Source organism: Salvelinus namaycush, chromosome 1 (genome assembly GCF_016432855.1).
Source record: "Salvelinus namaycush isolate Seneca chromosome 1, SaNama_1.0, whole genome shotgun sequence".
NCBI classification, from domain to species: Eukaryota; Metazoa; Chordata; class Actinopteri; order Salmoniformes; family Salmonidae; genus Salvelinus; species Salvelinus namaycush.
In genome coordinates this window covers 75255229-75276865 of record NC_052307.1, presented here as the reverse complement: position 1 = coordinate 75276865, position 21637 = coordinate 75255229, and the positions used below count along the sequence as shown (strand labels likewise).

The following is a 21637-nucleotide window of genomic DNA, read 5'->3' as shown; positions in this document are numbered from 1 at the left end:
ATGCTCAAGACATGTCCAAGGACTCCCAGAAGAAATCCAAGCGCAAAGGCAGGAACAAGCAAGAGGTGATGACTGTTAGCCAAGCAGAGCCTGAGCCTGAGGTGGTGAAAACTCCCATTGACCTAATGAAGGCCCAGGAGAGTGGCAGCTCCTCGTCACAGAAGAAGAAGAAGAATACATTTGTGAGCCTCTACAATAAAGACGGCCAGGACAAGCTGGCTATCCTGCTGCCCGGGCGCCATTCCTGCGAATGTCTGGCCCAGAAGCACAACCTCATCAACAACTGCATGAGCTGCGGACGCATTGTGTGTGAGCAGGAGGGATCAGGGCCCTGCATCTTCTGCGGCAGCCTGGTGAGAAAACGACCCGTTTTAGATCACTTGACCTCTAACTTTATCATTGTTTTATGTTTCCCCAGTAAGTTATTAGAATGCATGTTACTAATACAAATTAAATATGGCCTCTTAGAGAAGTATTTTCCCCTGGTTTCGCATGTTCTTCTACGAGGTAACCAGGTATGCACCAAAGAGGAGCAAGAGATTCTGCAACGAGACTCCAACAAAAGTCAGAAACTGCGCAAGAAACTTATGGGTGAGACAAGCCACCAGTAGTATCTATCTACGTAGCATATTAGAGTTGTTGAAGTCGGAAGTTTACATACACCATAGCCAAATACATTTAAACTCAGTTTTTCACAATTCCTGACATTTAATCCTAGTAAAAATTCCTTGTCTTAGGTCAGTTAGGATCACCACTTTATTTTAAGAATGTGAAATTTCAGAATAATTATTTCTTTCATCACATTCCCAGTGGGTCAGAAGTTTACATGCACTCAATTAGTATTTGGTAGCATTGCCTTTAAATTGTTTAACTTGGGTCAAACGTTTCAGGTAGTCTTCCACAAGCTTCCCACAATAAGTTGGGTGAATTTTGGCCCATTCCTCCTGACAGAGCTGGTGTAACTGAGTCAGGTTTGTAGGCCTCCTTGCTCGCACACGCTTTTTCAGTTCTGCCCACAAATTTTCTATAGGATTGAGGTCAGGGCTTTATGATGGCCACTCCAATACCTTGACCTTCTTGTCCTTAAGCCATTTTGCCACAACTTTGGAAATATGCTTGGGGTCTTTGTCCTTTTGGAAGATCCATTTGCGACCAAGCTTTAACTTCCTGACTGATGTCTTGAGATGTTGCTTCAATATATCCACATAATTTTCCATCCTCAGGATGCCATCTATTTTGTTAAGTACACCAGTCCCTCCTGCAGCAAAGCACCCCCACAACATGATGCTGCCATCCCCGTGCTTCACAGTTGGGATGGTGTTCTTCGGCTTGCAAGCCTCCCCCTTTTTCCTCCAAACATAACGATGGTCAATATAGACAAACAGTTCTATTTTTGTTTCATCAGACCAGAGGACATTTCTCCAAAAAGTACGATCTTTGTCCCAATGTGTAGTTGCAAACCGTAGTCTGGCTTTTTTATGGAGGTTTTGGAGCAGTGGCTTCTTCCTTGCTGAGCGGCCTTTCAGGTTATGTCGATATAGGACTCGTTTTACTGTGGATATAGATTCTTTTCTACCTGTTTCCTTCAGCATCTTCACAAGGTCCTTTGCTTTTCTTCTGGGATTGATTTGCACTTTTTGCACCAAAGTACGTTCATCTCTAGGAGACAGAATGCGTCTCCTTCCTGAGCGGTATGACGGCTGCATGGTCCCATGGTGTTTATACTTGCGTACTATTGTTTGCACAGATGAACGTGGTACCTTCAGGCGTTTGGAAATTGCTTCCAAGTTTGAACCAGACTTGTGGAGGTCTACAATTTATTTTTCTGAGGTCTTGGCTGATTTATTTTGAAAAGAGGAACTGAGTTGGAAGGTAGGCCTTGAAATACATCCACAGGTACACCTCCAATTGACTCAAATTATGTCAAATAGCCTATCAGAAGCTTTTAAAGCCATGACATCATTTTCTGGAAGTTTCCAAGCTGTTTAAAGACACAGTCAACTTAGTGTATGTAAGCTTCTGACCCACTGGAATTGTGATGCATTGAATTATAAGTGAAATAATCTGTCTGTAAACAATTGTTGGAAAAGTGACTTGTGTCATGCACAAAGTAGATGTCCTAAACGACTTGCCAAAACTAGTTTGTTAACAAGAAATTTGTGGAGTGGTTGAAAAACTAGTTTTATTGACCTAAGTGTCAATAAAACCTAAGTGTATGTAAACTTCTGACTTCAACTGTATCTACATAGCATAGTAGGGAGTTGTTTGAATTCTTTGTAATGTCTGTGTGCCCGTCTGTGTCTCTCAGAGGGGGCATCGGAGAGGGGCTATCTTCCACACCAAGAGGCAAAGATGAAGGCAGGGTTAGAAAAGGCACTTCAACATAAAGACAAGCTGCTGGAATACGATAAGAACAGGTTGGGATGTAGTGTGCATGTAGTATTGATGTGATTTCACTCTCTCTGTTTAAAGTCAAATTCTTTATACTTTCTTCCTGATGCATTTGGAGGCTATGTCCTTATATTTGGAGGCTATGTCCTTATATTTGGAGGCTATGTCCTTATATTTGGAGGCTATGTCCTTATATTTGGAGGCTATGTCCTTATATTTGGAGGCTATGTCCTTATATTTGGAGGCTATGTCCTTATATTTGGAGGCTATGTCATTTATATTTGGAGGCTGTCATTTATATTTGGAGGCTATGTCCTTTATATTTGGAGTTTATATTTGGAGGCTATGTCCTTTATATTTGGAGGCTATGTCCTTTATATTTGGAGGCTATGTCCTTTATATTTGGAGGCTATGTCCTTATATTTGGAGGCTATGTCCTTATATTTGGAGGCTATGTCCTTTATATTTGGAGGCTATGTCCTTTATATTTGGAGGCTATGTCCTTTATATTTGGAGGCTATGTCCTTTATATTTGGAGGCTATGTCCTTTATATTTGGAGGCTATGTCCTTATATGCCGATGACAGGAGTGAGATTACCTTCATATCCCCTCCCCCTGTTTACATCGACAGTACGCGACGAACGCAGGTCCTGGATGACGAGTCAGACTACTTTGCCACCGACTCCAACCAGTGGCTGTCGCCTAGCGAGCGCGAGCACCTGAGGCAGAAGGATGAGGAGCTACGGGAGCTTCGCCACGCCTCCAGGAAGGACAGGAAGCTCACACTGGACTTCACAGGCCGACAGGTGCTTGACGAGGGAGAGAATAACAGTCATTACTACAACAAGTGAGTGAATGACTTGAGAACATCTCAATTCACACCACAGGAGGTTGGTGACACCTTAATTGGGGAGGACAGGCTTGTGGTAATGACTGAAGAACAATAGGTGGAATGGTATCAAACACATGGTTTCTATGTGTTTTAATGCCATTCGCTTCGTTCCAGCCTTTATTGGGAGCCGTCCTCCCCTCAGCAGCCTCCACTAATTCACACCCTGCTCCTCGTATAGTTTACTACTGCAGACCGGAGCACCATGGACTTGCTGATAGGACAACATGTCAGGTGGAGCAGAAATAGACTTAGTCCCAGGCTTAGTTCTGTGAGTGCTTGGGTTACATAAACAAGAGTAGGTTTTTAATACACCCTTCAGACCTTCACAACACAGTGACAACCTCCATTTCTCCTGGTAATGTATCCACACTGTTACAGCTAGAGAGGTTCACGTGTGTGTAGTTTGAAACAAGGCATCTAAAAAGCATCGTAATGACCACACTCCTTGGTGTTTTTAGGTTTGACGAGACGGTCAAGGCCCTCAACACAGGCACCAAGGGGAAAGCTCCCCAACGCCCTGAGGGACCAGCGGGACGGCAGCACCTGAGAGAGCTGGTCAACCCCAACATCGTACAGGCTGCACCCAAGGTAGGACACACACAGTATTTTCTCATGTTGTGGCGTGTCTATTTACCTTGTTAAATCCCTCTACAACTGCTAACATTTTGTCAACATAGTTCTGTGAATCTCTACTCATATCTTTCTTTCCATGCATCTCCAGTGGGTGGACGTGGGTAGTGGCCCTCGGAGATCTCAGGATAAAGGGGTTGTTGGTACAGAGGGGGATGGCGCTGTAGGCCCAGAACGCTCCAGACTCCGGCTGCAGGACAGAGAGCTGCAGGAGATGGCAGACGGGGGCTGGTGCCTCAGCATGCACCAACCATGGGCCTCACTACTGGTCAAAGGAATAAAGAGGTACAGAACACTCTAATAATGGGCCTCGCTATTGGTCAACAACATCCCTACTGGCAATGCTGTTGGTCAAACGCATCCCTACTGGCCATGCTATTGGTCAAACGCATCCCTACTGACCATGCTATTGGTCAAACACATCCCTACTGGCCATGCTATTTGTCAAACATCCCTACTGGCCTCACTATTGGTCAAAAACGTCCATATTGGTCTCGCTATTGGTTAAACACATCCCTACTGGCCATGCTGTTGGTCAAACACATCCCTACTGGCCATGCTATTGGTCAAACACATCCCTACTGGCCATGCTATTGGTCAAACACATCCCTACTGGCCATGCTATTGGTCAAACACATCCCTACTGGGCATGCTATTGGTCAAACGCATCCCTACTGACCATGCTATTGGTCAAAAACGTCCATATTGGTCTCGCTATTGGTTAAACACATCCTTACTGGCCATGCTATTGGTCACACACATCCCTACTGGCCTCGCTATTGGTCAAAAACGTCCATATTGGTCTCGCTATTGGTTAAACACATCCCTACTGGCCATGCTATTGGTCAAACACATCCCTACTGGCCATGCTATTGGTCAAACACATCCCTACTGGCCATGCTATTGGTCAAACACATCCCTACTGACCATGCTAGTTGTCAAACGCATCCCTATTGACCATGCTAGTGGTCAAACGCGTCCCTACTGGTCATGCTATTGGTCATGCTATTGTTAGTGTGTTATGCTATATCAGGAAGCACATAACACACTAACAATAGGCCCTGCAAAGGAAGTTTTTATTTATTTCACCTTTATTTAACCAGGTAGGCTAGTTGAGAACAAGTTCTCATTTACAATTGCGACCTGGCCAAGATAAAGCAAAGCAGTTCGACACATACAACAACACAGAGTTACACATGGAGTAAAACAAACATACAGTCAATAATACAGTAGAAAAATAAGTCTATATACAATGTGAGCAAATGAGGTGAGATAAGGGAGGTAAAGGCAAAAAAAGGCCATGGTGGTGAAGTAAATACAATATAGCAAGTAAAACACTGGAATGGTAGATTTGCAGTGGAAGAATGTGCAAAGTAGAGAGAAATAATGGGGTGCAAAGGAGCAAAATAAATAAATACAGTAGGTGGAGAGGTAGTTGTTTGGTGGGCTATGTTAGATGGGCTATGTACAGGTGCAGTAATCTGTGAGCTGCTCTGACAGCTGGTGCTTTAAGCTAGTGAGGGAGATAAGTGTTTCAGAGATTTTTGTAGTTCGTTCCAGTCATTGGCAGCAGAGAACTGTAAGGAGAGGCGGCCAAAGGAAAAATTGGTTTTGGGGGTGACCAGAGAGATATACCTGCTGGAGCGCGTGCTACAGGTGGGTGCTGCTATGGTGACCAGCGAGCTGAGATAAGGGGGACTTTACCTAGCAGGATCTTGTAGATGACCTGGAGCCAGTGGGTTTGGCGACAAGTATGAAGCGAGGGCCAGCCAACGAGAGCGTACAGGTCGCAGTGGTGGGTAGTATATGGGACTTTGGTGACAAAACGGATGGCACTGTGATAGACTCCATCCAATTTATTGAGTAGGGTATTGGAGGCTATTTTGTAAATGACGAGGATCGGTAGGATGGTCAGTTTTACAAGGTTATGTTTGGCAGCATGAGTGAAGGATGCTTTGTTGCGAAATAGGAAGACAATTCTAGATTTAACTTTGGATTGGAGATGTTTGATGTGAGTCTGGAAGGAGAGTTTACAGTCTAACCAGACATTGAGTAGGAACAAAACACAACAAACAATGGACTATGTTATTGGTAAAAAGCATCACTATTGGCCTTGTTATTGGTCAAAAGGCAGCCTTTTTGACTAGCCATTACAAAGAAGGGGTACAAACTGATGTATGTAGTACTCTGTAGCTCAGTTAGTAGAACCTGGTCCTCTGTAGCTCAGTTAGTAGAACCTGGTCCTTTGTAGCTCAGTTAGCAGAACATGGTCCTCTGTAGCTCAGTTAGTAGATCACGGTCCTCTGTAGCTCAGTTAGTAGAACCTGGTCCTTTGTAGCTCAGTTAGTAGAACATGGTCCTCTGCAGCTCAGTTAGTAGAACATGGTCCTCTGTAGCTCAGTTAGTAGAACATGGTCCTCTGTAGCTCAGTTAGTAGAACATGGTCCTCTGTAGCTCAGTTAGTAGAACATGGTCCTCTGTAGCTCAGTTAGTAGAACATGGTCCTCTGTAGCTCAGTTAGTAGAACATGGTCCTCTGTAGCTCAGTTAGTAGAACATGGTCCTCTGTAGCTCAGTTAGTAGAACATGGTCCTCTGTAGCTCAGTTAGTAGAACATGGTCCTCTGTAGCTCAGTTAGTAGAACATGGTCCTCTGTAGCTCAGTTAGTAGAACCTGGTCCTTTGTAGCTCAGTTAGTAGAACCTGGTCCTTTGTAGCTCAGTTAGTAGAGCACGGTCCTCTGTAGCTCAGTTAGTAGAACATGGTCCTTTGTAGCTCAACTAGTAGAACCTGGTCCTCTGTAGCTCAGTTAGTAGATTACGGTCCTCTGTAGCTCAGTTAGTAGAACCTGGTCCTCTGTAGCTCAGTTAGTAGAACCTGGTCCTCTGTAGCTCAGTTAGTAGAACATGGTCCTCTGTAGCTCAGTTAGTAGAACCTGGTCCTTTGTAGCTCAGTTAGTAGAACCTGGTCCTTTGTAGCTCAGTTAGTAGAGCACGGTCCTCTGTAGCTCAGTTAGTAGAACACGGTCCTCTGTAGCTCAGTTAGTAGAGCACGGTCCCCCCCTGTAGCTCAGTTAGTAGAGCACGGTCCCCCCCTGTAGCTCAGTTAGTAGAGCACGGTCCCCCCCTGTAGCTCAGTTAGTAGAGCACGGTCCCCCCCTGTAGCTCAGTTAGTAGAGCACGGTCCCCCCCTGTAGCTCAGTTAGTAGAGCACGGTCCCCCCCTGTAGCTCAGTTAGTAGAGCACGGTCCCCCCCTGTAGCTCAGTTAGTAGAGCACGGTCCCCCCCTGTAGCTCAGTTAGTAGAGCACGGTCCCCCCCTGTAGCTCAGTTAGTAGAGCACGGTCCCCCCCTGTAGCTCAGTTAGTAGAGCACGGTCCCCCCCTGTAGCTCAGTTAGTAGAGCACGGTCCCCCCCTGTAGCTCAGTTAGTAGAGCACGGTCCCCCCCTGTAGCTCAGTTAGTAGAGCACGGTCCCCCCCTGTAGCTCAGTTAGTAGAGCACGGTCCCCCCCTGTAGCTCAGTTAGTAGAGCACGGTCTTCCCCCTGTAGCTCAGTTAGTAGAGCACGGTCCCCCCCTGTAGCTCAGTTAGTAGAGCACGGTCCTCCCCTGTAGCTCAGTTAGTAGAGCACGGTCCTCCCCTGTAGCTCAGTTAGTAGAGCACGGTCCCCCCCTGTAGCTCAGTTAGTAGAGCACGGTCCCCCCCTGTAGCTCAGTTAGTAGAGCACGGTCCCCCCCTGTAGCTCAGTTAGTAGAGCACGGTCCCCCCCTGTAGCTCAGTTAGTAGAGCACGGTCCCCCCCCTGTAGCTCAGTTAGTAGAGCACGGTCCCCCCCCTGTAGCTCAGTTAGTAGAGCACGGTCCCCCCCCTGTAGCTCAGTTAGTAGAGCACGGTCCCCCCCCTGTAGCTCAGTTAGTAGAGCACGGTCCCCCCCCTGTAGCTCAGTTAGTAGAGCACGGTCCTCCCCTGTAGCTCAGTTAGTAGAGCACGGTCCTCCTCTGTAGCTCAGTTAGTAGAACATGGTGATTGCAATGCCAGGACAGTGGGTTTGATTCCCGGGAACACCTATATGTTAAAATGCATGACTGTAAGTCAGTCTGGAGTAAAGCGTCTGCTAAAAGGAATATGATGTGTGTCCAGGGTGGAGGGGAGGAGCTGGTACACATCCCACCGCGGGCTCCTGTGGATAGCAGCTGCAGCCAAGAGGCCCACCCCTGAGGAGGTCACTCAGGTGGAGAACATGTTCCTTCAAATCTACAAGAGAGGTACACACACACACTGTTACACACACACACACACACTGTTACACACACACACACACACACACACACACACACACACACACACACACACACACACACACACACATCAATCAATTAAAATATTTATTAGGATGTATGTAAACATACTGTTTGTTGACTCTCACCGACCACCCTCCTCTCCCCAGATCTTAAGTTTCCTAAAGACTACCCGACCGGCTGCCTGCTGGGCTGTGTCAACATAACCGACTGTCTGTCTCAGGAGCAATACAAGGAGCAGGTTAGTGTGACCACGTACCTTCCTACACACACGCTTCTGTACACTGGTACGCGTACGAACATGCCCGGACACCCCGAGCACTTAGCTCTCTGTGAAGGCTATGTGATGTTCTCCTGGTTCGTGTAGGAACCACAGAGACTTCTAACAGACAGGATATAGTTTCAGTCTGGCTGGCGTGACATGTCTCAAGTCTTTCCCCCTCCCTCTCAGCCAAGAAAACACTCCAAGGGATATAAACCGAGAGTCTGGAAAAATGTATGGCATTTTAAACTGTCTGTTCCCGGATTATTGTTTTTGACTGCCGAGTGGCTCTTGTTCCAAGCGGTAGTCATCCTCTTAGATTAAACTGGGATGAAATACTTTGTTCCATAAAAATCCTGTCATTATTGTTTAAAGCAATAAAGAAATGGATTTTGAAAGTCAACATAATTACAAGGTATTAGGTGTCAGGTAACAGTTCCTGTGCCCCAGAACACCAAGGTAACCTGCCTGAATGACTACCGACCCGTAGCACTCACGTATGTAGCCATGAAATGCTTTGATAGGCTGGTCATGGCTCACATCAACACCATTCTCCCAGAAACCCTAGATCCACTCCAATTTGCATACCGCACCAACAGATCCACCGATGACACAATCTCTATTGCACTCCACACTGCCCTTTCCCACCTGGACAAAAGGAACACCTATGTGAGAATGCTGTTCAATGACTACAACTAAACATTCAACACCATAGTACCCTCAAAGCTCATCACTAAGCTAAGGAACCTGGGACTAAACACCTCCCTCTGCAACTGGATCCTAGACTTCCTGACTGGCCGCCTCCAGGTGGTAAGGGTAGGTAACAACACATCCGCCACTCTGATCCTCAACACGGGGTCCCCTCAGGGGTGCGTGCTCAGACCCTCCTGTACTCCCTGTTCACTCATGACTGCATGGCCAGGCACGACTCCAACACCATTATTACGTTTTCTGATGACACAACAGTGTCACCGACAACGATGAGACAGCCTATAGGGAGGAGGTCAGAGACCTGACCATGTGGTGCAAGGACAACAACCTCTCCCTCAACATGATCAAGACAAAGGAGATGATTGTGGACTACAGGAAAAGGAGGACCGAGCACGCCCCCATTCTCATCCACGGGCTGTAGTAGAGCAGGTTGAGAGCTTCAAGTTCCTTGGCATCCACATCACCAACAAACTAGAATGGTCCAAACACACCAAGACAGTCGTGAAGAGGGCACAACAAAGCCTATTTCCCCCTCAGGAGACTGAAAAGATATGGCATGGGTCCTCAGATCCTCAAAAGGTTTTACAGTTGCACCATTCAGAGCATCCTGACGGGTTGCATCACTGCCTGTTATGGCAACTGCTCGGCCTCTGACCGCAAGGCACTACAGAGGGTAGTGCATACGGCCCAGTACATCACCGGGGTCAAGCTTCCTGCCATCCAAGCGGTGTCAGAGGAAGGCCCTAAAAATTGTCAGACTCCAGCCACCCTAGTCATAGACTGTCCTCTCTGCTACCGCACGGCAAGTGGTACCGGAGCGCAAAGTGTAGGTCCAAGAGGCTTCTAAACAGCCTCTACACCCAAGCCATAAGACTCCTAAACAGCTAATCAAATGGCTACCCAGACTACCCCCCCCCCCCCCCCCCCCCCACGCTGCTGCTACTCTGTTATTATCTATGCATAGCCACTTTAATAACCCTACCTGCATGTACATAATTACCTCAATTACCTCGACACCTGTGCCCCCGCATATTGACACATTGACTCTGTACCGGTACCCCCTGTATATAGCCCCGCTATTGTTATTTACGGCTGCTCTTTAATCATTTGTTTTTCTTATCTCTTACTTTATTTTCTTAACTGCATTGTTGGTTAACTTCTTATGGCTGCAGGGGCAGTATTGAGTAGCTTGGATGAAAGGTGCACAGAGGTGCCCAGAGTAAACGGCCTGCTCCTCAGTCATAGTTGCTCATATATGCATATTATTATTAGTATTGGATAGAAAACACTCTGAAGTTTCTAAAACTGTTTGAATTATGTCTGTGAGTATAAACAGAACTCATATGGCAGGCAAAAACCTGAGAAGAAATCCAACCTGGAAGTGAGAAATCTGAGGTTGGTCGATTTTCAACTCATCGCCTATTGAAAACACTGTAGGATATGGATCTGTTTGCACTTCCTACGGCTTCCACTAGATGTCAACAGTCTGTAGAACGTTGAATGAAACTTCTACTGTGATGTGGGGCCGGATGGGAGCTGTTTGAGTCAGTGGTCTGGCAGAGTGCCAGGTCCTGGTCATGCGCATTCCACATGATATCGACTTGCGTTCCATTACTTCTATGGACACAAAGGAAATCTCCGGGTTGGAACGTTATTGAATATTTATGATAACATCCTAAAGATTGATTCTATACTTAGTTTGACAAGTTTATTCGACCTGTAATATAACTTTTTGAAGTTTTCGTCCGACGTTCGCCTGGACCTGCACGAGCGTTTGGATATGTGTACAACAGCGCTAACAAAAGTAGCTACTTGGACATAAATGATGGACATTACCGAGTGGGAGTCCTGGGAGTGCATTCTGACAAAGATCAGCAAAGGTAAGTGAAGATTTATAATGCTTTTTATGAGTTTTGTTGACTGCACAATTTGGCGGGTAACTGTATGGCTTACTTTTGTGGCTGATTGCTGTTTTCAGATTATTGAATATTGTGTTTTGCTGTAAAGCTTTTTGAAATCTGACACAGCGGTTGCATTAAGAACAAGTGTATCTTTAATTCTATGTAAAACATGTATCTTTCATCAAAGTTTATAATGAGTATTTATGTTATTTGACGTGGCTCTCTGCAATTTCTCCGGATATTTTGGAGGCATTTCTGAACATGGCGCCAATGTAAACTGAGGTTTTTGGATATAAATATGAACTTAATCGAACAAAACATATATGTATTGTGTAACATGAAGTCCTATGAGTGTCATGTGATGAAGATCATCAAAGGTTAGTGATTAATTTTATCTCTTTCTGCTTTTTGTGACTCCTGTCTTTGGCTGGAAAAATAGCTGTGTTTTTCTGTGATTTTGCGGTGACCTAACATAATCATTTGTGGTGCTTTTGCTGAAAAGCCTATTTGAAATTGGACACTTTGGTGGGATTAACAACAAGATTACCTTTAAAATGGTATAAGATACATGTATGTTTGAGGAATTTTAATTATGAGATTTTTGTTGTTTGAATTTGGCGCCCTGCACTTTCACTGGCTGTTGTCATATCATCCCGTTAACAGGATTGCAGCCATAAGAAGTTGGGCTTGTAAGTAAGCATTTCACTGTAAGGTGTACCTCTTGTATTCGGTGCATGTGACAAAATTTGATTGAACAAGGATAGTTAATATAATCTAATTCAGTTAGTTACTTCAGTTAGTTACTTTAGATTGGTGCTAATAGGTACGTAGCCTAGCAGTTAAAACATTGGGCCAGTAACTGAAGGGTCGGTGATTTGACTCCCCAAGCCGACTATGTGAAAAATCTGTTGTTGTGCCCTTGAGCAAGGCACTTAACCCTAATTGCTCCTGTATGTTGCTCTGGATAAGAGCATTAGCTAGATGATTTAAAATGTACATGTATCTGGTACAAAGCATAGCTTTTTTATAGCTTTGTTTTCCTTTTCCAGTCTTTACACGTATTTATTTCATCCCAGCACTAACACACCTGATTCAAATAGTTCGCTAATAATCCAGCTGAAGTTGAAGTAGAACACGTATTCCGCGGCTGGGCATCCCATAGAGAAACAGATTGGCAGAGGTAGAAAGTAACTAATTACAACTACTCTTGTCACTGTAATTTAGTAGCTTTTCAGAGTACTTGTAAAAATAATTGTTGTAATTTTAGTTTTATTTCCCAGAGAAGAACCGGTTGGTGATTTAGGCTAGGCTGTAATTGATTCTACTACAATGATATCATTGGCTTTCCTCTTTTCCGCCCTACTGCTATACAACTTCTAACCAGCAGAGGGCGTACTGCACCACTTCAGCATCAACCCACAGCCAGCCATTTTACACTGACTGGAGGCTACAGCACAATCACCATAAAGCACTGCTGAACCACAACACAATTCAACCCACATTACTCCCCTTCTCTATCGTCTAAAACACAAACGTGATCAACCAAACCCACATGGTATTAAGTTAACCCACGTTCCCATTACGTCTAGAGCAGTTAGATGAGATGGAGAGAAACGCTGTATTTCAGGGAGGCAGATTGACTCGCATCACCCTTTGATGTATAATGAATCAATCGGGTGCGCTGGTGCTCTCGGTGGTCTTTAATCTTTTGCCTTTCATGCTGTTTAAATGTGGAGATGCCTCAATGCCTGGATGGCCCAGTAAGGCAGTACCACTCCACCCCAAACCACTATGACTGAGGCTGCCAGCAGCTCTTTGAACATTGTAGTCTTTCTAACATGGATTGATTGAAAGCTATGTCTGTTTTGTTTTAACCATGAGGAATGGGGTTCTTTGTTGTTTTGGTTAGGTTTATTTACAATGGTTTGGTGGGGGGAGGGGGTTCCATCGGCTCCCTGTTCCTAAGGAGGTTTACCACAGAGGTTTTGAGCTGGTTCTTTTCTATTATGTCAGCCATTATGTTGACCAGCGAAATCACTGTCTTAAAAAAAAGGAAGCATGTTGTTTTGTGTTCCGTGCGTGTCTGGGTGATTCCTTGAACAGAAAAAGACCCTGATAATAAACATGAATATTGAAAATATATATATTTGTAGATTATGTAATTTGTTTGTATGTGTGTGAAATAATCTGTCTGTAAACAATTGTTTGTGTCATGCACAAACTAGATGTTCCAACCCGACTTGCCTAAACTATAGTTTGTTAACAAGACATTTGTGGAGTGGTTGAAAAACTAGTTTTAATGACTCCAACCTAAGTGCATGTAAACTTCCCACTACAGCTGTATATATATATATATATATCGCAACATATAAAGTGTTAGTCCCATGTTTCTTGAGCCTAAATAAAAATAAACAAAAATCCATACACACAAAAGCTTATTTCTCAATTTTTTTGCACAAATGTGTTTACATCATTGACATTTTCATCTTCAAAGTGGTAGGCATGTTGTGTAAATCAAATAATTACAAACCTCCCCAAAAATCTATTTTAATTCCAGGTTGTAATGCAACCTGTATTTATTATCTAGTTTGGTGAAGAAGCACCCTGTCTCTAATTGACCTGGCTGTTTGTTTTATTTCCCCGGATGCGATCGGGACAGTGAAAACATCTGTGACTGCATCTCTGCCACCCCTCCCCTCCTCCCCTACACACACACACACACACACACACACACACACACTCACCCCTCATACACACACACACATTAGCTCTAATGAGATATTGGCACACTTATTTTTTTAATGAGATCTATAAACTGTGCTGGTGAAATGTAATTGGCTCTGATTACTTTGCTGTACGGGTGATTCTGAAGTCTGTGTGCGTGGGAGGTGACTAGACAATGGCAACAAATCACTCTTATTTTTAAAAACTTTTGCAATCAAATTATACATTTTTCATGTATTTTTCCTGTTTAAATGGTTTGGTTTAGCTGGAGTGACCTAATAGGCGTCGTACATGGAAATAGGATAACCTACATCTGGGAAATGCACTAAACCTTGAGACCACTATAGGCTTACTGTGTGACCCTGAGTACTAGGACTATTTGAATAGGAATCTTTCCCTTTGTTCAGTCTTTCTCTCACCTTCCCAACCTTTTCAGTGCCATAAAATCATGTCGGGGGCTGTGTGACCGTCCTTTCATCTGTGTGTGTGTGTGTGTGTGTGTGTGTGTGCTTGCAGACAGGTACACAAGGCAGCCATAAATAAAAGCCCATTTCAATGTAGCCTTTCAGGAGAGGGAGGATAAAGTAGAGACCAGCTAGAAACTACACAGGACTGGAGTATAGCCTAAATACTGTATCATCCTTCGAGTAGTGTAAATAAATACGTAGGAGTGTGTGGATCGCTCTCCATTACCTTCACACTAGCCATTTAGCCGTAGCCGCCTGTTTTCCCATGTTAGAAAATGGGAGTTAGCATAACGTCGCTAGCGCTGTAGCTAGCCCGCTCCCTAGAGCCGCCGTGTGTGAGGCAGGCAGGGGATTTACTGTGTTGTAGGGCTGGTAGTTGCCAGGGACCTCGCGATACGATATTATCACCATACTCAGGTGCAGATTCAATATGTATTGAGATTCTCACGATTTATATATGTATTGCAATTTGATGTTCCAAACATATTGCTGCTGCAGAGGGACAAGGAGCTATGAGAGAACCAGTTTTGATCAGTCCTGGAAATATAAGTGCTGAAAACAAATTGCCTCCGTATTTAACAAGATGATAGAGAACAAGCTAAGTAAAATACTGGAATATTGGTGCAGGTACAGCAAACTAGCACAAAAGTAATATAGCGATATTGTCAGTACGATACAATATATCATCAAACATAATATCCCGATATGTAACTGTGTCAATGTTTTCCCCCATCACTACTGCCATGGCAGGAGGGGAAATGATGCCTCCTCAGTCCACACAAGGCTTACCGCCCACCTCTCTGTAACCTGCTCCTGGGTATCAACAGCCTGTGGAGGGAAGAGGAGAGGGAGGATTGGGTTGGGAGAAAGGAGGGGGAGGATGTAGGGAGGAAGGATTTAGGGAGAGGTTGACTAAGGTGGTTGAAATGACAAGGATGGAGGGGTGGGTGGGTGGATGGAGAGAGGGGTGGTTGGATGGATGGAGAGAGGGGTGGTTGGATGGATGGAGAGAGGGGTGGTTGGATGGATGGAGAGAGGGGTGGTTGGATGGATGGAGAGGAGAGGGGTGGTTGGATGGATGGAGAGGAGAGGGGTGGTTGGATGGATGGAGAGGAGAGGGGTGGTTGGATGGATGGAGAGAGGAGGGGTGGATGGATGGAGGGAGAGAGGAGGGAGAATGGAGAGAGGAGGGGTGGATGGAGGGAGGGAGAATGGAGAGAGGGGTGGATGGAGGGAGAATGTAGAGAGGGATGGAGGGAGGGAGAATGTAGAGAGGGGTGGATGGAGGGGTGGATGGAGGGAGGAGGGGTGGATGGATGGAGGGAGGGAGAATAGAGAGTGGAGGGGTGGGTGGATGGAGGGAGGAAGAATAGAGAGTGGAGGAGGGAGGGGTGGATGGAGGGAGGGAGAATAGAGAGTGGAGGGGTGGGTGGATGGAGGGAGGGAAAATAGAGAGAGGAGGAGTGGATGGACAGGGGGAGGTGGGGAAGTGAGAAGAGGGAAATATGTATGGGATATGTATTTGCATTAAATATGTATAAAGGCGTTATAAGTCCGTATGGACAGGGTTGTGAGTGAGGTAATGACAAGGTAAGGAATGAAGTTTCAGTTTATTATTAAGGACAGAGAGGGAGACAGAGAGGATAAAAGGGAATTTGATTGAGAGAAAGAGAACAGGCGAGTGTTTTTGAGTGATTGAAGGAAGGAGTAGGTTTCTAACATATAATTGCCAGTTATTCATGTAGGGCTGTGATGGTCATGGGATTTTGGATGACGGTAATTGGCCACAGTAAAAACAAAAAAATAAACAAGCCCACTTTCTCATCTCCTCCGCTCCTGACTGCATGTGCTGCCATAGAAATAGAATGAATAGAACGGTCATCCCCATTCAAGTCAAAGACGGCATAATGGCTGGACTGGCGGCCATTGTGAGTGTACCCTTTAGGAGCAAACCAGGAAGTAAAGTATGTGCTGTGATTTGTTGATTCAACTCAATTTGAGAGCGAGGGAGAGACTTGACTTTGATATGCACAAAAAGCTTATTTCTCTCAATTGGTGCACAAATTTGTTTATATCCCTGTCAGTGAGCATTTCTCCTTTGCCAAGATAATCCATCCACCAGACAGGTGTGGCATATCAAAAAGCTGATTAAACAGCATGATCATTACACAGGTGCAACTTGTGCTGGGGACAACTACTCTGAAATGTGTAGTTTTGTCACACAATACCACAGATGTGAGGGAGCATGTAATTGGCATGCTGACTGCAGGAATGTCCACCAGAGCTGTTGCCAGAGAATTGAATGTTAATTTCTCTACCATAAGCCGCCTGAAGTCGTTTTAGAGTATTTGGAAGTACGTCCAACTGGTCTCAACTGCGTACCACATGTAGGTCGCAGCTAGATGTTGTATACTTAAACAATAAGGCCAGAGGGGGTTTGGTATATGGCGAATATACCACGGCTAAGGGCTGTTATTATGCGCAACGCGGAGTGCCTGGATACAGCCCTTAGGCGTGGTATATTGGCCATATACCACACCCCCGGGGTGCCTTATTGCTATTGTAAACTGGTTACCAATGTAATTAGAGCAGTAAAAATAAATGTTTTGTCATACCTGTGGTATATGGTCTGATATACCACGGCTGTCAGCCATTCAGGGCTCGAACCTCCCAGTTTATAATAGTGTATGTATCCCCAGTATATAGAAAGAACTAGAGATGGAGAGATGACTGTTGGATGTGTTGGCTACACTATTTCATTCCACTTCAAAAATATATTCACCCAATATAATATAATCACATCACGTTATTTAGACAAAGCAGTTTAACATAATGTCCCACATCTACATACACTATGCGTAAATGATCTATGTCATGTGTGCGTTTTCAGATTCACTGCTAATTCATAGCCTAGGACACCCCAAGCCCCAAACCGCACACACACAATCTACCCCGACAAATAGATTGGATGGATCCAAGCTCTTAATAAGAGGCAGATTTTTCACACCGTTCCCTAGCTTAGCCTGCCTTAGCCCTGTGTTAGCGACCACAGGACAGGTAGTCTAATCTGGCATGGTTAAAGGAGATATATGCGGAGACAAAGCTCGCTCCTATTTCTCCTTTTAGTGGAGCTGAGTGCTCTATTGATCTCTATTGACTGAGCACGGGCCGGGTCATGTGGACTTGCAATTTGTGTTTCAGCAGAGGTTCCACAGTGTGTGTGTGTGTGATGTGTAATGAGTGTGTGAGGAAGAAAGAGAGTGTGTGTTTGTCTTTATGTAGCTAATGTATCATAAGAAGATCTAAGTATTCAGACATTCATATGTTACAATGTGAATAGCTACCTAGCGTGTCATTAGGTTAGTGGGTATAACCACAAGTCATGTAGCTTTCATCAGGGCTGTTCATTATGTTATAGTTGTTGTTATGACTTATTATAAGCAGTTAGAACAACAATTGGTCTCCATTTGGGATTTTCCTGTCTGTGTCTTATAGTGTTTCCAGGGCTGATCTCCAGAGTGTCTGTGTCTTATAGTGTTTCCAGGGCTGACCTCCCAGAGTGTCTGTGTCTTAGTGTTTCCAGGGCTGACCTCCAGAGTGTCTGTGTCCTATAGTGTTTCCAGGGCTGACCTCCCAGAGTGTCTGTGTCCTATAGTGTTTCCAGGGCTGACCTCCAGAGTGTCTGTGTCCTATAGTGTTTCCAGGGCTGACCTCCAGAGTGTCTGTGTCTTAGTGTTTCCAGGGCTGACCTCCAGAGTGTCTGTGTCCTATAGTGTTTCCAGGGCTGACCTCCAGAGTGTCTGTGTCTTATAGTGTTTCCAGGGCTGACCTCCAGAGTGTCTGTGTCTTAGTGTTTCCAGGGCTGACCTCCCAGAGTGTCTGTGTCTTATAGTGTTTCCAGGGCTGACCTCCAGAGTGTCTGTGTCTTAGTGTTTCCAGGGCTGACCTCCGGAGTGTCTCTGTCTGTGTCCTGTAGTGTTCCCAGGGCTGACCTCCAGAGTGTCTGTGTCCTATAGTGTTTCCAGGGCTGACCTCCAGAGTGTCTGTGTCTTAGTGTTTCCAGGGCTGACCTCCAGAGTGTCTGTGTCTTAGTGTTTCCAGGGCTGACCTCCCAGAGTGTCTGTCTTAGTGTTTCCAGGGCTGACCTCCAGATAGTGTTTCCAGGGCTGACCTCCAGAGTGTCTGTGTCTTAGTGTTTCCAGGGCTGACCTCCCAGAGTGTCTGTGTCCTATAGTGTTTCCAGGGCTGACCTCCAGAGTGTCTGTGTCCTATAGTGTTTCCAGGGCTGACCTCCAGAGTGTCTGTGTCTTAGTGTTTCCAGGGCTGACCTCCAGAGTGTCTGTGTCCTATAGTGTTTCCAGGGCTGACCTCCAGAGTGTCTGTGTCTTATAGTGTTTCCAGGGCTGACCTCCAGAGTGTCTGTGTCTTAGTGTTTCCAGGGCTGACCTCCCAGAGTGTCTGTGTCTTATAGTGTTTCCAGGGCTGACCTCCAGAGTGTCTGTGTCTTAGTGTTTCCAGGGCTGACCTCCGGAGTGTCTCTGTCTGTGTCCTGTAGTGTTCCCAGGGCTGACCTCCAGAGTGTCTGTGTCTTAGTGTTTCCAGGGCTGACCTCCAGAGTGTCTGTGTCCTATAGTGTTTCCAGGGCTGACCTCCAGAGTGTCTGTGTCTTAGTGTTTCCAGGGCTGACCTCCAGAGTGTCTGTGTCTTAGTGTTTCCAGGGCTGACCTCCCAGAGTGTCTGTCTTAGTGTTTCCAGGGCTGACCTCCAGATAGTGTTTCCAGGGCTGACCTCCAGAGTGTCTGTGTCTTAGTGTTTCCAGGGCTGACCTCCAGAGTTGCTCTCTTCTCCTTGTTAGTGCGTCCGCAAGCTCCAACTGATGCCTACGTTTCCTTGTGCGGTAATGCAATATGTATATGCTGAAAAGCCATCCTGCCACACACACACACACACACACACAGTGGATATATGGGAGACAGGTTAAAGGAAGTCACGCTATCCTATTTTTTCCCCCCTCTCTGTTTTTGTAACGTTGTGTGAATCTTCAGCTGCCCCGCTGTCTTTCCCCGTCTTCTCCTTTATCAGCCCCCGGAAAATATTGTTTTTCCTGTCGCGGCTGTGAAGGTGGATGTGGTCGTTAAGAATTACATTTCACTAGGAACAGGCTTCATTATCTTTTGTATGTGTGTCTCCACGTGCGTGGGCGCATGAGGGAGAGGCTTTGAACACTCACCCCAATTTGTAGCCACACGCTCACACAAACACACACACACACCTCCTCCCTCCGCTCTGTTTCCGTGCTAGGCAGTTTGCCATGGCAGAGAGAGGTCAGACAACATGTGATTCTGCAGTGGTGGTGTGGAATGCATTCAGCCCCAGTCCCCAGGCTCTGAATGACAACCAGCCAGCCAGCCCAGCCCAGCCCAGCCCAGCCCAGCCCAGCCCAGCCCAGCCCAGCCAGCCAGCCAGCCAGCCAGCCAGCCAGCCAGCCAGCCAGCCAGCCAGCCAGCCAGCCAGCCAGCCAGCCAGCCAGCCAGCCAGCCAGCCACAGGTCTACAACACCATGAACCATACATATGTTCATCTGCTGGACTAAATGGTTGCACTACTTACAATTTCACTACTGTTTTCAGAACCACTTAATTATATGCCTTTCAGTTTCAGTGAGGAAAGTCAGTTAGTGTTTGGTCATTTGCCCAGTTCTGTTTGGTTTTTGTTTGTTAGTGCACTGAACCAGACTAATAGTAATTGATGGATTTTGCTCACTGTTTCCTTCCTACCTCAGATATCCCAAACCGTCACATCAAATGAGTTGTCTTTGATGTTTTAAAAGCTCAGTCTTAGAATGCTGAAGACTATTATACACAATAAAAGAGAAGAAATTGAATTCCAAGATAGATTATGGATTTGGATGTTCAACAGGTTCAAAGAAACTAATTAGGTACACTGACAGTCAGTACATTTGTCGCCTTTGATTCTGAGTATAGTCCAATTCTGATTGAAGCTGAACTGTCACTTTGTCATTATACTTGACTGGTAACATAGTACAATGATAAAAGCAATTCAGACATTTTGATTAATCTTACCAAAGTATCATATCTTCAGTTCTTTTATCCTTTATACTCATCCCTGTAAGTATTTTAGTCCACTGTTTACTCAGTTGTTGAAGAAATGCCTGGACTAATAGCTATCTGAGTATTAAATTAGGATATCATTGTTAGAAAAATCTAACACCTCCATTTCATTTAACACCACAACCTCAGTGCCTTCCCAGAAATCAATGTTCCTCTTCTCTCTAATAAGCTTCAAAGAAGCAAAGAGACAGTTGCCATAGTTTTCAGTCTCCACGTCTGGTGTTCACAATGGATGCCCCAAAAATGGCTCCCTGTGAGGCCTACGTCTTTGCCAGTTTTCTGCTTGGAGTTGGGAAAGGAATGGTCCCTGACCCAGTCCAGAAACAACCCCTAGCCTCCACCAACTAGACACTTACTGTACATCTGAAAATAATTGGATAGATATAAGCAATATGATAGTTGGGTCCACCTTGCCCTCTGATAAACTAAGTGCAATTTCCGCTATATAGCTAACACCCATCCAATCTTCTCAGAACATACACAACTGCCTAATGCCTCTGCTAGGGGCTGTTTCTAGACTTGGCCTAATGCCTCTGTTAAGGGCTGTTTCTAGACTTGGCCAAATTGTGGTGTAGTCGGCAGGTGTTTGGCAAGGTCTGGAGGACGGCCATCTTGCTTGCTGGGACAGTGGAGGAATAAGGTAGGTATGCTTATGTGGAGGTGCTGCCATTGCAGAATGAAGTCTGTTGGAATGATAAAAAATAGCCGCCATGTCTGGAGCTTTTTGAGCTGGTTTATTGTGTTCACTGTGAGGCTGGTCCTGTCACCCAGGCTGGTCCAGTCACCCAGGCTGGTCCAGTCACCCAGGCTGCTGCTTGTCCCCGTGTCACAGGATCAGGCCCCCAGTCTTACATCTGTCTGACATTTAGCTCCTTTGTTTGTGTCAGCGTTCCGTGGGTGCGTCACGACATCATTTCAGCTCAGAGGACAGGGCTAGACAGGCTGTGTGTGTACACGTGAGGTGTGTGGGTGTTTTGGCACATGGCGTGCGCGCACACACGTGTCTCTGTATATATAATGTCCGTGTGTGTGTAATGGAGCAGGAGGCATCACCTTGTCAGACCTCCAGCTAAGCAGCATCACCGCTACAGGCATCTGTCTTCATGACTGAGAGAACGAGGGAGGGAGGGAGGGAGCTGTACCGCTGCTGCAGGGTCAAGAGATTACAAACTCAATTGTGCTCCTCAGGCGAAGATTTGTCTGCTCAGCAACTTCCTCCCGGTGACAGATGAGA

General features: G+C 45.6%; 1 protein-coding gene across 1 annotated transcript in view; it reads left to right on the top strand.

Moving 5' to 3' along the window:
• Positions 1–21637, top strand: part of trip4 (thyroid hormone receptor interactor 4) — a 61338-nt gene that overhangs the window by 1043 nt on the left and 38658 nt on the right. Inside the window, exons 3-10 of the mRNA XM_038995100.1 lie at positions 1–353; positions 516–591; positions 2309–2417; positions 3023–3238; positions 3742–3871; positions 4005–4198; positions 8050–8174; positions 8357–8448. Of these exons, the coding sequence (XP_038851028.1) occupies positions 1–353; positions 516–591; positions 2309–2417; positions 3023–3238; positions 3742–3871; positions 4005–4198; positions 8050–8174; positions 8357–8448 (1295 nt within the window). The remainder of the gene's footprint in view (positions 354–515; positions 592–2308; positions 2418–3022; positions 3239–3741; positions 3872–4004; positions 4199–8049; positions 8175–8356; positions 8449–21637) is intronic.